The sequence below is a fragment of the Drosophila takahashii genome, chromosome 2L (assembly GCF_030179915.1).
Source record: "Drosophila takahashii strain IR98-3 E-12201 chromosome 2L, DtakHiC1v2, whole genome shotgun sequence".
NCBI lineage: Eukaryota > Metazoa > Arthropoda > Insecta > Diptera > Drosophilidae > Drosophila > Drosophila takahashii.
This window is the reverse complement of record NC_091678.1, coordinates 21,867,541-21,883,631: the sequence shown is the minus strand read 5'-3', so window position 1 is coordinate 21,883,631 and position 16,091 is coordinate 21,867,541. Positions and strand designations below refer to the sequence as shown.

Here is a 16,091-nt window from a genome sequence, read left to right as displayed (position 1 = left end):
ACAAATGCTCTACACGTGTATAACTGATAGTTTATGTAAAAACAAAGCACTCGCTGGAAACGAAATCACTTCGAATAAATAAGTAAAGTATATTTATTTATTTATTTCTTTATTCGCCAACAGTAAAAAAAACCTTAACTGGCTACTAACTAATACTAAATTAAATACTAAGTGAGGCAAAATAATTATACAAGTTTTTCTTGATTAAATCTCTGGGGGAGCATGGATCCAACCGCATGTGAGATGGCAACTTATTATAAAAATGCAGGGCTCTACACAACGGCTCATTGTGGGCATAATTGGCTCTGTAAGCCGGTACAAAAAATGGTTCAAACGTTCTTAACGATCTACCAGGCACCGATAACCCTATGCTGCCCAGCAGTGCGGGGCAGTCGATTTCAGAGGTCAGCAAATCACATATGAAAACTAATGAACTGGTAGTTCTCCGATCTTCTAGGGAAGAAAGGTGAACAAGCCGACATTTGGCAGAATAAGACGGGACCGGGTCATTGAAATTTAAAGCTAGAAGGGCAAAACGTAGAAACTGTTTCTGTACACGCTCAAGCCGGTTTATGTGAATAGTACCCGTCGGGTTCCAGATGAACGAGGCATATTCCAGTTTTGACCTAATGAAGGCTGAATATAAGCTTAGCTTCGTGTAGGGATCTTTAAATTGCGCGGCATTTCTTTTTACAAACCCATACATAGCGTAGGCCTTGGGAATAATATAGTTAATATGTTCAATGAACATAAATTTACTGTCAAACATGACTCCTAGGTCCAGGGATTCATTTCTCAGGGACAGAATATGGGAGTCAATGGAATAAGAGAAAAGGATATTAATTATTCGTTTACTGTACCTAACGAAGAAACATTTTGACAAATTAAGAGGCAAGTTATTACGAGAACACCAATTTCCCACCCTTTCTAGGTCATTTTGAAGAAGGTCACTATATTTATAAATAGGTGAAAATTACATTTGGAAATTTGGCTAATGAGAGTTTTACACTAACTAGTCTGTATTCTGTAGATCATATTTACACATAATTTAGATTCCATACATTAAAATAAATACAACGAAATATTACAAGAATACTTTGCAATGCTTATGGTTGTAGGAGAGGGTTTTTCTTTTAAGTGATAATACCTATTTTATAGTACAATTAGCTAGATGCGATTTTGATTCTACCTTTCGCTGGCTTACTAACAAGAAGGTCACAAGTCAAAAGATCAATACAATTTACTTTCCTATATAATATTCTGTTCTCAGATTGAGATGGTAAACGTTTCAGTGTTTCGATCCGTGACAGTCTTGTAGCAAGTGAGCGATTTTTGTTGTTTGGGGCTTTTTTTAGCTTATGGTTTCCGTTTGATCTTTAACTTTATGGTGGCGGCACACGCTGCACTGGGATTGTCTCAGGTTGAGTTTTGGTTTTGGGTTTGCTCCTCCATCAGGAGGAGCGGCGCTCTGGTGTGGATACAGTCTTCTGGTAGCAATTCAGATTGGCCGACATCCGGCCAAAGGCGGCGACCATGCGATTGGGAAGCCGGCTGAGTTGCTCCTGAAGATTGGAGGATCTGCTCGAGGTTCCTGGTCCTGTGGCCTGCTGAAGCTGAGCCACCACCTCGGCGTGCTGCACATAGGAGACCCGTATGTTGACACCCTCGTCGTCGTCGTCCTCGTCCACCTCGCTGCCGCTCTCCACATCCTCGTAGTAGGTGAAGCCCACCTGCTGCTCCTCCCGCTATACGTCACCGTAATACGGCACCGGTGTGTTCTGATCGATGGGCTTGACGCGCAGCTTCTGCTTGTAGTGGTACTCCTTGAGGTAGCTCTTCAGCCGGCCGGGCAGCTCCAGCTGGTTGATCCCGTCGTAGCTGGTATTGGAGACAATGGTGGCGCGGGCCAACTGCTGCAGGGAGAAGGTCTGCCTCCGGTGGAGGGGCATCGTCAGGCAGGGCTCGAAGAACATTACGCAGGCGGGGTCCTTGTAGTGCTCCAGAAGTCCGGTCACCGTGGGCGCCGTAAACACACACGGATCATGACAGTCGAAGCTGTAAAAATAAAAATATGTCATTAGTTTGCAGTTTATGGTAGCTATAAGATTATATTTAGAAAACGTGTCTTCACATTATATTTCTAATCTCTATTAGTAACCAACCTAGTTTTTAATCAAAGAAAAAATAAAACTATTTACTCAACAAATAGAATAATAATAAGAGAAGTTTTTTTTATATTTTTAACCAGTATGATCCATTGAGTTTTAATTTAATTTTATTATACTAAGCCAAGCTATTTTAAAAGCCATTTATTATTTTAAAATAGAAAATTAAAAATTTTAATAACCTCATTTATTATTAGCATTTTAATGATGACATCAAAAACGTTTAATCTAAATTCCGGAGAATTCTCTGTTCCATTGACCTGCACATGCATGCAGCCAAGTTGCTAGTCAATGAAAAATAAAACTTTTGAATATTACTCAGCAATTCTAATAAAATATGGAAAATTGTTATATTCTTAACCAGTATGATCCATTGAGTTTTAAGTAAATTATATGATAGGTACTAAGGCCCAGTTATTTTAGAATATATTATTTTAAAATAGAAAATAGAAAATTTGAGTAACCTCAGTTATTACTAGTATTTTAATGATGACATCAAAAAAATTTAATCTGAATTCCGGAGAATTTTCTCTTCCATTGACCTGCTCATTCCTGAATTAATCTATTAATGAACGACACTATAATCAAATGGGAATTTCTAGAGAGTGACCCCAGATAAGAACGAGTTCTCACCTGAACTTGTGACCGCTCTGCTCAATGCGGGCGTGCAGTGACCTGCCGTACTTGCGGAATGTGACCGAGAAAAGGAACTCCTCCTGGGCGGAGTCGCGCAGCAGGAAGGTGCCCTCCGGCTTGCCCTCGAGCAGGTGCTCCGCCTCGTAGCGATCCATCTTGCCCCAGTAGAAGCTGCTATTCGTGATCTTCTCCAGATCGGGAACCAGGCAGTGCATGAAATCGATTTGCGAGTGCACGGTCATGTTGCGGGCTCCGATTCCGATTCCGGGGTTGCCCATTACTCCTGGTATTCCGGGGGCGGGGGCGCCTGACGACATCAGGGGGCGTGGCTGGGGCGGAGTCTGGGGAGGCTGCGGGGCGGCGGGGGCTGGTTCGGTGACCACCGTGACCCGACCACCATTGGGCGACTCAACCACAAAGCGTGGCGAAGTAATGCGGATTATCACCTGGTGATGGTGATGACTCGCATCCGGAACAGCCACGGAATTCCGCTTCCTTTGGCTCTGCATCCGATGCTGCCCACTGCCACTCGATGCCCCCAAAGTGGGCGGCGTGGAGCGGCGATCCGCCGTCCGGGACTTCCTCGGAACCGTCGCCACCGCTCCGGCGTCCTTCTTGCTGCTCACTGAATTGCTGCTCGGCAGCATGTCTCTCAATCCTCGGAAGGCATCGCGGCACTTGCACTTGCAGCATCGCCGCTTCGAGGACGCGGATGCGGATGCGGATCCGGCGGAGGATGTGGATGTGGTGGCGCCCATGGACAATGTCTTACTGCTGCGACTCCGGCAGCAACTGTTGCTATTATTGCTTCTGGAAACTGATTTTGGGAATAAACAATTTATGAGTAATTTGGTTCACTTTAAATTTGATGAGATTAATTTTGATTCTCTTTAAATCTGTCTGTCACATTGCACAGTGGGAAAATTCTATTGAATATTACAAATATTCCGTTTTTATATGGTTTGATAATTTCGAGTTATTCACTAAGCTGATGACTAAAAAATAAAGGAAGTGGAATTTTTAGTGTATCATTTAATTCTTTTTGTAAACGAACTTTGCGGTTTTTTGTTATTTCGAAACCATTTTCAATTCATTGGTTTTTTTGTTTACTAAACATTAAACATTTTTTAAACTGATATTTTTCAGATTTTAATTTAGTTTTTTTTAATGCACTAAAACTTTAGAATATATCCAATGTATTTCAAAATTTTAAATTCACACGTCATGAAAATATTTTTATTTTATTTTGATACCGAATAAAACGTCTGATTAGGGCGACACCAATATTTCCGATAAATGGTTTAAATAATTAAATAAATGTAATATTTTTTTAGGTAAGCATAATTCTGCTAATTTTCCACTGTGCACTTTTCAATTTAATAGAAACTCTCTCGTATTTATTTGACTTTTTTGCCCACCTTGCTTGCTAGTGTGTTGCGTTCCCGCCGACAACATATTGCTGACTGGCAGCGACTCGAGCACTTCGCAATACTCGACGACTTCGGCCTCGTGGCTCTCGTGGATGTTGCTGTGGCTCCGACGCCGACGCAGCAGCGACTCATCCAAGTCGTCATTGTCGTCGTCGTCTTCCACGGGGTAGTTGGTGTTGCTGCCGGGCCTGATGTTGCTGCTGGGACTGGGGCAGATGTTGCTGTTGCTATTGCTGTTGCCGTCGTGCAATTGTAACGTACTTATCGCAGCCCCGACGCTTCCCGCTAAATTGTTATTATTCACGGGCTGTCTTTCGGTTTTTGGCGCTTCCGTTGAACTGCCAGCAGTTCGATTTGTCACCACGCCCACTTCCCCATTGCCGCCCTCCAGCGTCACATTCACAATTTGCGAATGCGAATGCCCATTTGCATTTAGCGTGTCCGCAGACAGCGAGGCGGCGTCTTCCAGCCGCTCCTCCTCCTCCAGATGGTTTTCCACCTGACCCACGTTGCCGTTCTCCATTTTGGCCAGCTGAATTTTAATTATGATCTGACGCACTTCCGCCGACGACGATGTGGCGGACGCGGTCTCCGTGAGGATCTCTTCCACCTGCAGTGCCTCCTCGTCCAGACCGATGGTCTCTACTAGTGCTACGGATTCCCGGGGGCTCGAACTTGCGGGCAGATCGTTCTTATCCTGGCTATTGGCGCGTACAGTGGGCTTGCTGAGGTGATGACCCATTGGAAGGTCTATGTGGAACAGAGTCTTTTTTGGGGTGGGTTTTCTGGTGGCTTCCTGGAATGATAAAATGAAACGGAATATGGAATTAGTTTTATATTTCTAGGAATATTTGCTTATATACACCAAAAAAAAAATGGATATAAAACGTAGATCGATTTTACATTATTTAAGATCAAATTTAATTTGACGAAAAGGGTATTTCATGTAAAAACGATATGGGTTTTGCATGACCATATCGATTTTGCGGGAACATGCTTTTTTTATGTGTATGTATTCCGAAAATATATATTTTAAACAGTTTACTTTGGGTAATTATTACATTGGTTACGAGAAGAGTCCTCTGTTAATTTCCAGTTAATTATTGACTAGCTTAGTTAGCATCTCTTATTTTCGATATTTGCTCCCCGAACATTTCGCAACATCCAGAAATAGCCGGGAGCCGAGTGGAACGAGTTTTGCCCAGTTTCTCCGGCGGCGTGCGAAATGTCTTGACCTACAGCAAAGAGCCACTTGGTGGGGGCTTCACCAGTGCATTAATTACCCACTTAGACGGACGGACGGAGTTCTCCAGTGGCAAAAGGGACTCACTCGGTCGCCGGTCAAATGGGCAATTAAATGCTATTGTCTAACTACTGATTAATGGTGCTCCCCCCAGCTGATCTTCTGGGAGATATATCCCCCACGAACTGACTCACCCGCGTAGGGATCTCGGGATCTCGCGATCTCGTCATGCAGATGAGGACGATACACAATGGCATTCCAATCCTACGCATCAATTGCCCCCAGAAGAGCAAGTACATACGCACAAATACACAGCAAACTGTAATGGGCTCATCCTATTTTTAGACACTCGCCCATGGAGAGCTGATGAAATCAATGTGGAAAGCAAGTACACACCACGTCATGCACGTAGTACCCCCGCCTTCAAAGACCCCACATCACATGTTACTTACTTCTGGGTCAAGTTGTCTTATCTTTATTACTTGGAGGACCGAAACCCTTAATTCATGGAAAATCTGTTATTATTCACTGATAAATTCGATTTAATTCGTGGGTACGTCATCTTGACTACCGGGGAAGTGGGTTTCCGCTGAGTAATTGAATTCGCACTGACAAATCCTTATCACACCCACATCACCAAGGTGCGTCATCTAGTTCCGAAGTTGGGCCATATAAGAAGGAGCTTGGCTACAGGTAAAAAGCACAGGTTATACTACACATATACTGACTCATCTGTCTGCGGTAGGAATTCTTGGTAGTTACCCGAAATCGTGTAGGACTGACTATGAGCAATATCACTGCGGTTTCCTAATCGATTTCTGCAGGTGGTTGTTTCCCTCAATGGCGAAATAATTAGATCACCCAATGGCTAATAAAACCTCTGATTGATCGATAGTGATCAGTCATGGCGGGGAGGAAACAATAATTCCCGTATTTAACTGATTAGTGATTTTCTGGGACTTTTGTAATCGTAACTTCGTCGGGTTTTATTTTGAACAAGTACTTCAAAAGAAATCTTTGACATGGGTTCCGAAAAAAAAACTAATATATTTTTCACATTTAGTCTGAATTCTCGGTATTTATAATAATTATTAACTATACAAAACGACTGATTTGATTTATTTAGCATCATGACAATTTGACGGATGAAATCATATTTAGTAATAATGTATTACGTTTAACCTAAGCCCAGTAAATTCTAAGAATTTGAATTTGGGGTAAAACCAAAAACATTCGGATTAAATCTGAAAAATTGTACAAAATTATTTTAAAGAATGTGTAAATTTTCATTCTTAAAGAATGTAAAACATTCTTAGAAAATCGGAAATTGCATGTTTCTGAATCTGACGTTTCCGTTTCCGATTCGGAATATCTATTAAAAAATGTTTAGATTTTATGAATCACTTTAAAAACTTTTGATAAAAAATAAGTTTAAAAAATAATTTTAATCTGTATTAGCATGAATTCCAAATGAAATATTCTTAAATATGTTGTGTTCATACTTTAATCATTTTTCAATGCTATTATCTGTTTTGGGATTCCTGGAACTGAACTTTAAACCTTCTAAAAATTGAAATGCGAAGTTGACCCTCAAAAACAAATTCAAGGAAATATGATTTTGTTTTCCTTCCAATCTGTTTCGATGTTTTTAACTACATAAGCTAGGTGAAATTACCCGCTTAAAATAATCAAGCACTTTCCAATAAAACACACCTTGTTTTGACCATAAATTCAGTCTTCGCACTAACGATTAAGACCGCGCTGTTTATGTGAACTTAATCAGGATTGTTTATCGCAGCGATTAATTAAAAATTACCAAGAACAAGGCCGCGATATGTAATCAAAGAAGAACATCGGGCCAGGACTTAATCGGAAATAATGTTTATCAATTCCGCGAATCATGCGGCAATTGCAATAGGGAATTTTGCAGAATTCCCCAGCCAGTAGTGTATGTATAGAATTCGAATTGATTTGGGGTGGGCCATACAGGGAATTCGCTGGAACAATGATTGCAGACGGACGTTTATCACTTCAAAGTTATCGACTGTTGTTCGACCTCAGCTGCTATCAACCCTGAACGATTTCCATGGAACTCCCTTGTGTTAATCACCTAACGAGCCGCATATGGGCATGTATGTTTGGGCCTAATCAAACAGTACAGAAAACCTTGTCGAACAATCCAAGCAATTAACAGTGCATATATTTTCACAACATTTCCCAAACATAGAGGGGAAAATATTAAAGTTATTTCCCGGAAATGCGACCCACAAACGGTAAACAGTCAAAAATTGCAGCTTTTTAACGAGAATCGAAAAATTACAAATTAAGTGTTTTAGCTGGAAAACGATGTGTGTGGGGGCACTGCCGTTCAAATTATACAGTGTCCGATGGAAAATAAGGCCCCAGCCATTCAATTTGTATTCACCTTTGCTTTGAGTGCCGGCAGTCTAACGGTAATTTGCACACTTTTATAAGTAGATTGTAGATACTTTTTATTCACGATTCCATGCCGCACGTGCTGCAGGCAATTTATCGCATTCAAATCATACGATTTAATCGAGTGAGTAATCAATACATTCTGGCTAACGTATGACACGATCGTTCGCATTTAACCGCAGATAATTATTATATTTCCCCCTAACCGAGAGACTCAGCGACTCCGGCAACCTTTGCTGTATATTTACGACTATGATGAAATACAAAAAGAGTGACTTGAACTCAAGATTCAACTTCAGATTCCAAGAGACCCGCATGAGACAGCGGCAGCCCGTAACAAAATTTTTCAATGGAAATACAAAACTGAAACGGCAGATAAACCACCGAACTCGGGACTAACAAGAGGGACTGGATACGCTTGGACAGGTACACCGAGAAAATAGAAGATCTTAAAAGAGAATACGATATGAAAAGAGGCTTTTTTTCGAAATCACTGCGAATATCTTATAGAAATAATAAAAAAAAATAATAATAAATTATTCATTTTTTAAAACTATAAAAATTACATTATATGACAAGATTCTAAAATGTATGATCCCAATATCCAACTAATATGATTCCCAATATGAAGGACTAGTTTTTGTAATCTGTTATTAGTTATCAACATTTTGTTGATTTCATTCCTTTTTCGCTCAGTGCACCTGGAGGGTATCCGTAGGTAGGACAAGGCGTTCCATGAGTCACTCAGACAATGAGTAGCAGGCTGTCTGAGGGACCGAAACTCCGGGTAAACCACACAAACTACATACAACCTCGTGCATTTTTATCGGCCGAGTATTTCGAGGGCTCGTCGAGCTGAACTTTTTCTTGGCTCTCCGCTCTTTACTTTTATTTTTATTTCACTCTTTTCAGTTGCCACGCGGAGCCAACGAGCAGCTGAAGTTTTTCTGCGCCGTTGCAGACAATGCGAAATTTCGTCAGAAATCCAAATGCGGATAATGATCTAATACATAACTTGTTCGGGGTAAAAATGTTGATAAATGTTGCCGGGCAGAGACGGATGGAAATGGGAATGGGCGAAAGAAAGCCAACAACACGAAGTGGTTTGAATGGCTAATAAGGGACTCCGACTACCTAATGAACGGGGGGATTCACCCCTCTAAAAACTCGGTACAAATTATGCCGAATTTATAAAAATATTCACTGAAAGAAGATATACAAATGTGGAGCAGGAAAAGTGAATTTTATTTGCATTTATTACAAATTAGTATGCAAACTGTTTGTCTAAAAATAGGCAACAGTATTTAAATTTAAAGTATAATACGTTTCGTTAAACCTTGATTAAGACAAAGATACAGATGAAGAGATTTATATGGAAAAACACGATTATCTTGATAGTTTGAAACAAAAAGGGGAGTCCCAAAAGGTTGACAACTTTAAAAAGAGGTATTTAAATGAATACTGAGAAAGGGGTTGGGTTACAATAATGAGCTTTTACAAGAGTTGCCAATTTGAAGCTCGTAGCAGGGTGTTTTTTTTTTATCTAAGCCCAAAACAATCCAAATCCAATCCTATTATCTGTAAGTGAATAATTTTTGTACCGCGCCCCATCGTCAAGGCCCGTTATTAAAAAACCATTTGGAGACCGGGCACTCGAAATAAGTTTTTGTAACCTTCCCAGCAACTTGGCCAACAACAACTTAGTCATGGCTTAGCTGGCTGTCCCACTGTATGTTGTATGTATTATGCTTTACGCAGAAATTGTCACAACAAAGCAGCAAAAAGCAGAATGAATTGCGGTCAACGGGGCGAATGGGGGACGGAATGTGGGCTAGTGCAAAAAAAAAGTGAGACACGCAAAGGAGCAAGTCAACAAGTCAAAAGTCGAAAAAACATTTCGATACTCTATAAAAAATAAATTAAATTGCTATAGTAATCCCATTTCTTGAATATATTTTTAATAAATTAATTTGGTAATATAATTTTACATTTTTAGATTACTAATTTCTGAGTTCAATAGTCAAACGAACTACATATGTATATTTATTAACAATTTTTTTTTTAGTAAGTTCAACTACCGCGTGCCATGCTAACCATACAGTCACGAAGCTGTCGTAAACCTCAGATAAAAGATATTTTATTATATTGCAAAATTAGTGAAAAATTCGATAAACTCTGTTGTCAAGTCAAGGAAACTCCCGATGAGAAGAAACCTCAACAATGAAAAAGCCAGCGACTCAGAAGCAAAAAATCTGCGGGGCAGAGGCGTAGGATTTTAAAGCGAATTCAATTACTTTTTGTTGCTGCCGACGTCGCTTTTTTTATTTTTTGTTTCCATTTTGTTTTGCATTTACTGGGAATTCGCAAATGAAGTTCGCTTGAAAATAAAATCACATGCAAAGCGGAGCAGTAAAGTGCCAAAGAAACTGGAATGGGGGGTCTGGGTCTGGGGATTGGGGATCCTGAGAAAGTGTATTCATTTTGATATATTTTTCGCAGGAAAATTGAAATGAGATTTATTACGCTTTGGGCACTCGGATTCGTAATTTGCCCATTCATTGCGCTACGGGTGGAAAAGTGATAAATAAACAAACGGTTCTCATCGGGGCGATTCGGCATCCAAACTTATATGGAACTTTAATTAGCGTTTCCAGTTAAGTCGGATGGGGCACGAGCTAAACAAAGTTCGTGACTGATTATGTTCGACGGGGTCTTAAGAGGCCTTAGGGGTACAATATCTCCATTGACGTAGGAATCATTTTGTTTATATTCCGCTTTACGCTCGCACTTGTTATCTCGCCTCTCATTTTGTTATCACGAGAAGGTTGAGGAGAGACCGAGAGGTGTTGATTATCTAGGCCCGAAAACGATAATAACGAAAATAATAATATTAACATTTAATGTGAAAAGAGGCGATTTCTTGGAAATTCGCACACAGCGAACAGGCTTCTCCATGATAAATCCATCGGACGTACACACACATACCGGTGGAAAAATTCCTGGAAAATATGCACACGGTACTCGCATGATGGTGAAGTCATGGAGTTCTTGTGTCTGTGTGCGGTTTTCTGATTAAACGAAAGCACTAACAAAAATTCAACTTAATTCGCTCCAGGTCCGGGTTAGGCCCAAATGATTTTTTGTTATTTTCTTTTTTGTTCTGGCCAAAATAAAAAGATGGTTTCCCTAGATACTTTTGTGCCGTCGGGTTTCTTTAGTCTGGGCTGAGCTGAAATTATGACCATGAACTCACAGAACTTTTGTTACGGAACAGTAACGGAACACAAACTATATACATATTTAAGGTGCTTCTGAGATTTGTTTTGGTAGCTTTGTGATATCATAATCGTATTATCTTGAGTGATGGCTCACAGATACGCTGAAACCATGAATAACTTAGATAAAGGTTTTTGAACCTATCATCAAGTTTTTTTTGGCTTGAAAAGATTGTTATACGAATAGGATAAAGTGATAAAGATGGAGATTAAGAATAGTTCGGATTAAAATCGGGTTATTTCAGATGAATAAATTGGTTAATAGGAATATTTCTTGAAATTTAAAATAATATGAATCATAAAACATACACTGTTCACTTTCACTTTACCCCTATATCTTCACCACTAAAATCATTATTGAGGTAGGTTTATCGCAAAAAACGTGACTGCACTTCTTGTACTGTTTGCAAACAATCAATTTTAATTAAAGTGTTCAATGTTTTACCTGCTTTTAGCTTCGAACTGAATTCTTAACTGAACCCCAATGGGCAGTAACCTGGCGTTTTATTTACCGATACGACAGCTAACAATGGGTAGTAAACGTGATTGATTAAATATGTAGTTTTAAATTTAGCGATTACGGAATCAGCTATCTGAAGTACTAAATCGACCTTTGCGAATACGTAGTCAGTCCGACAATCTTCCAGAGATTACGCAAGGCTCTATAAAAATTCATTGATAAATTACTACGAACCGCAAAATCAACATTTCCATACACCATCATATACAACCCACTACCCACTCACAAACACACTCGCTTATCAACAGAAACGTTTGCAAAGTTGAAACGAAACGAAATTCTTAGAACAATCAAAAGCATTTCGTTGGCTTTTCCAGGGAAAAGCAAATATGTAGGTAACCATGGGTCAAATGGGGTAAGGTGGGTGCTGGCGGGTGGTGGAGGGGGTGGCAGGCTGACATGCGCTAAGATAACGATAAAGACGAGGGCAAAAACAACTGGGGGGTAAGGTCAAGTCGAGATATACATATTATTATTATTGGCCATAGCAAACAAACATACTGCTAGTGTCACCGCTCAGGGATTTCAGATTTCAAAACTAAGACACAAATAGAGAATTTACATAAGCTACCTTTAGAATCGGATCGCTGGGGAAACTGAAAAACAGGAGATAGCATTCTTTGATCATATTGCACGTTTTTAGTTTAAAATAAGCTTGTTTTATTAAAACTTAATTTCTGTATTTTTTACAAAAAGTAACTTTTTGCTTTTTTAGCGGAAATACCTTATAGTTTTTCTGTTTGTATATTAAATTGTAATTTCAGTACATTCCATTTAACTGGGTTTCAATGGAAACACGGTTAAGTCAGCTATAAAAAAATGTACTTAAAAAAAGTTCAATTGTGTTAAGTACCAAGATTATATATGAAATAATTTCTGGGGAATCCGATGTGCTGCTCAAGTATAACTTATGGCAACACTTTTGTGGCTTTAGAACTGTAAATAACAACATGTGTGTTTTTCCGTTAATTGCAGTTCTCTATAAAACATCTCTATATTGAAACCCCCCTCTGGTTTTCCCTTGTGAACCCACTCGAGATCCACTCACACACCAACAATTGAGTGTTTTGCCCACATTTCACTTTTGGCATTGCGTTTCAATTGAACAAATTCACGCGAACAATTAACAATAAACGAACAAAATCAAATTTCCAACGAAAAATCTCATAAAAAAAGAAAAACAAACAACAATGGGATGAAAGGCAGGGAGAGGTGGAGGTGTAAGCAGGAGGGCAATAATCTACCTATGATTAGGTGCGCGAAAGAGAGAGATATATACGTAGAGAGAGAGGGATAGGCCGAATTGTTGCTGGGCAGACAATTTGGCATTTTTTCGCAAGATCGCTCTCTCGCTCGCTCCTAGCTGGCAGCTATCTCGCTCCAGCACTCACACTGCACTTATCCTGTGTTCGAGAAACCGTTTCACGTGAAAAGCTATTAAAAAAATTGAAAAGGCTCTCAAGTTTAATACGAAAATTCAAGGAAATGAGCGGAAGAAGATGGTACAAGCGGGTTTTTACCAAGAATAATCAAAAAAGTGCACACACACACATGCACACACTGAGAGGAACGAGCGCAGACAACAACAATTTGACGCATTACAAACGAAGTTAATAACACCTTTTCTTATGAAGGGTACAACAGCAGCGCCGATGTTCCCATGTTCCCCTACCATTCTTCCTCTCCTCTTTCTCCTCCGTCTCCTTCACCTTTGTTGTTGTACGGCTTCGGCCGAATTCAGCGGCTACACCTTTACATTTATACACCTTTAGCAAGAAGCCATGGCCAACAACAGAGGTCCAACAACAACAACGGTATGGGCAATAACAGCAGCAACCGGGTCTCGATATTGGTATTGGTGCGGCCAAGAGAACAGTGCAAGTACGGTGAAGCATCAGTGAGAAAGGAAGCGATGTATTGAATGACAGACCTTTCATATTTTTTAGATATATTAATTTACATTTTAATTTTGATAACATTCATATCTCACTGAGCTAATTAGGTTATACTTTTACATTTTCTCGTCCTCATGTTATACTAAACCTATATTTAAAGAGAAAAAAGGTTGCAAATGTACAGTTTAGGACCTACTTTTAGTTTATTATGCAAACGAGAATATGGTTATCAAAGTTACAGGTGGGCAAACTAAATAGAACTCACTTACTTTTCGATCATTTACATTTGGACCCGATTTCTGATCTATATGGCAAACTAAAAGCAGGGTTTGAACCTAAAATATGAACTAAACGAGTTGGAAATTAAACCCTGATTTAAAACCATTTGTGGCGTAAAGAGAGTATGAGATATCATAATTAGTAATATCATAATTAATATCAATATTTTGCATCCTAAGTTTCAAGATAATTTAATTACTTGATGCTTTGTTTTGCCAAAAAGTGGGCAATTTCTTTTACACTAGTTTATAAATGTAGAATTTAAATATATCAAATAAAGTTGTTGTTCCTCTAAAAATAAATTTATACTTCAGTGATTCCTGCTGGTAAATATTTTATCAAATTTGTACATTTAGTTGAAATTGGCTATTAAAGACGAGGACGGATATTAATAAATTTTTAAATTTTAAGACACCGATATATAATATTTTTTAGCCGTATGAAAGCTGAAGAATGCAGTTGCCTGATCAGAAATAATTTTGAACAAAAAACGAGCATAGTTTTTTTTGTTTCCAAAGCAAAAAGGTAAGCCAGCTGCATAGTTTTCTAGCTTAAAGGCACAACATGGGTTAAGCGCTACATGTTTTGACAGCTCATGTTATCAGTGATATTTGATATGGTTATGTTTGTCGTGGGAAAACACCGAGTGGAATGTGAGTCACTGGTTGGACAATATTTTTTGGGGGGCGCGACTAAAGCGAGGCTCCACTGTATCCGCATCTGCTCGTGCGCTCGCATCTGCATCTGTATTTGTATCTGGTTTCTGTTCGTGAGTTTCAGTTTTGAGGCTGTGTGAGGGCCAGCTTCATTTCAGCTTGGCTTGCGGTGTTAAATGTTTGCAGCAGCATTTTTCATTCAATAGCCCGACCGAACAAAAACAACAACGGCCAGCTGCCAACATCATCAAACACTCACTCATACTGGCGCACGAACCACGCTGTGAGTGTGTGTCTGTATATCTGTGAGAGTGCCAGCGCGAGTACGAGTATCTTTGTATCTGCTGGTTCGCTTTGGCTGTCTGTCACTTCTCAGAAATCGGTCTAAATTAGAAAATGCGTTTCTGGGAATTTCGTATCGCTCTTTTGGGCCCACAGAGCTCGGGCGAGCATATAAATATATATATTGTAAATATATATTATGGCTGTACAGACGACAATTCCCCTTATTCCCAGTTCTCGGAAAAATATGCCTTTCCCCCAATGAATTTATCAATGGCATTTGCAAATATTATATAGCGAACGGCAACTATTTTCCTTTGTAATTTATGCAAGCAGCGAGCGTTTCATGGAATGCCAATAACCACAAATATTTCACTACTTTTTAATTTACCTTTTTTTTGATTTGTTGGCTATTTTCGGTGTGCTGGTTATTTTGGCTAGTTGGCAATTTGGTTAAACCGTAGTTTAAGCATATTTTAGTTTTGCTTTCACAGGTTTTTTTTGTATTTTTTTTTACTTTTTGACGTTATCTCTCTTTGAGGTGACACTAGCACACACACACTTGCACACACTAATTGCACTTTTCGATCTGCGATGGCTCAACCGATTTTCCGCTCGATAGTGTGCAATTCCGTCAATTTGTGCAATTTCTCTCGACGAAACGAAACACGCACGAATACGAAGAAGTATCTCTTCCCCGAAAAGTATCTGTATCTTTCGCCCTGCGTCCGCTTCGTTCCGTTCCGTTTTCCGTTTTGAGTTAATGACGGAGAGCCGGTGTTACGTATAACTTACGTTTACGTTACGAGAAACATCGATAAAAACATCGATGCATCGAAGTTTGATAATTTTTTGAGAAACATCGATGTTTTTTTTTGGCGACCATCGATGTTTTAATCACATCACCAATTTTAAATAAACGGCAGAAGGCGAAAAATATGTTTTAAATTTAAGTTAATTACTGTCATGCGAAAATTTCCCAGTTAGTCCGCCATCCAATTTTGAGGCGATGTTTTTTCGGTGCAACTCTAAATTCTTTCTCTTAACTGTAAAAAATTGAAAGATGACCGCGAGCGCAAATCAAATCTATGGCGGGAAAATATTAATTTTTGCTATTGTTGAACTATTTGTAGTTTGTTATGGGCGGAGAAGCATTCGCAAACAGGTTGCTATGAGTGGGCCAAAGTGTAAGCAGTACTGTACGCAGAACGCGTACGAAAACATCCATGTTATGGTTACACCATAGATATGCAGAATGGTTGCATGGATGATTT

At 39.5% G+C, this 16,091-nt stretch overlaps 1 protein-coding gene and 1 long non-coding RNA gene across 2 annotated transcripts; one reads left to right on the top strand and one right to left on the bottom strand.

Annotated features, from left to right (window-relative positions):
* Window positions 1–986: 986 nt before the first annotated feature.
* On the bottom strand, window positions 987–15,568 carry Socs36E (Suppressor of cytokine signaling at 36E). Its single transcript, XM_044393496.1, has 4 exons — window positions 15,209–15,568; window positions 4,220–5,027; window positions 2,799–3,618; window positions 987–2,055 (listed from the first exon to the last, which is right to left on the bottom strand). The coding sequence occupies exons 2-4, from the start codon at window positions 4,971–4,973 to the stop codon at window positions 1,746–1,748; spliced, it is 1,884 nt and encodes a 627-aa protein (XP_044249431.1). The 5' UTR covers window positions 4,974–5,027; window positions 15,209–15,568; the 3' UTR covers window positions 987–1,745.
* On the top strand, window positions 7,469–8,398 carry LOC138911958 (uncharacterized). Its single transcript, XR_011417587.1, has 3 exons — window positions 7,469–7,747; window positions 7,811–8,034; window positions 8,093–8,398. It is a non-coding gene; the product is annotated as an uncharacterized lncRNA (long non-coding RNA).
* Window positions 15,569–16,091: the final 523 nt, after the last annotated feature.

Excerpts from the sequence above, each read along its gene's own strand:
- Socs36E (XM_044393496.1), bottom strand. The coding sequence starts at position 4,973 with ATGGGTCATCACCTCAGCAAGCCCACTGTACGCGCCAATAGCCAGGAT. Across the intron at positions 3,619-4,219 it reads GCAACACACTAGCAAGCAAG|TTTCCAGAAGCAATAATAGC; the intron begins GTGGGCAAAAAA and ends TCCCAAAATCAG. Across the intron at positions 2,056-2,798 it reads CAGAGCGGTCACAAGTTCAG|CTTCGACTGTCATGATCCGT; the intron begins GTGAGAACTCGT and ends TTATTTTTACAG.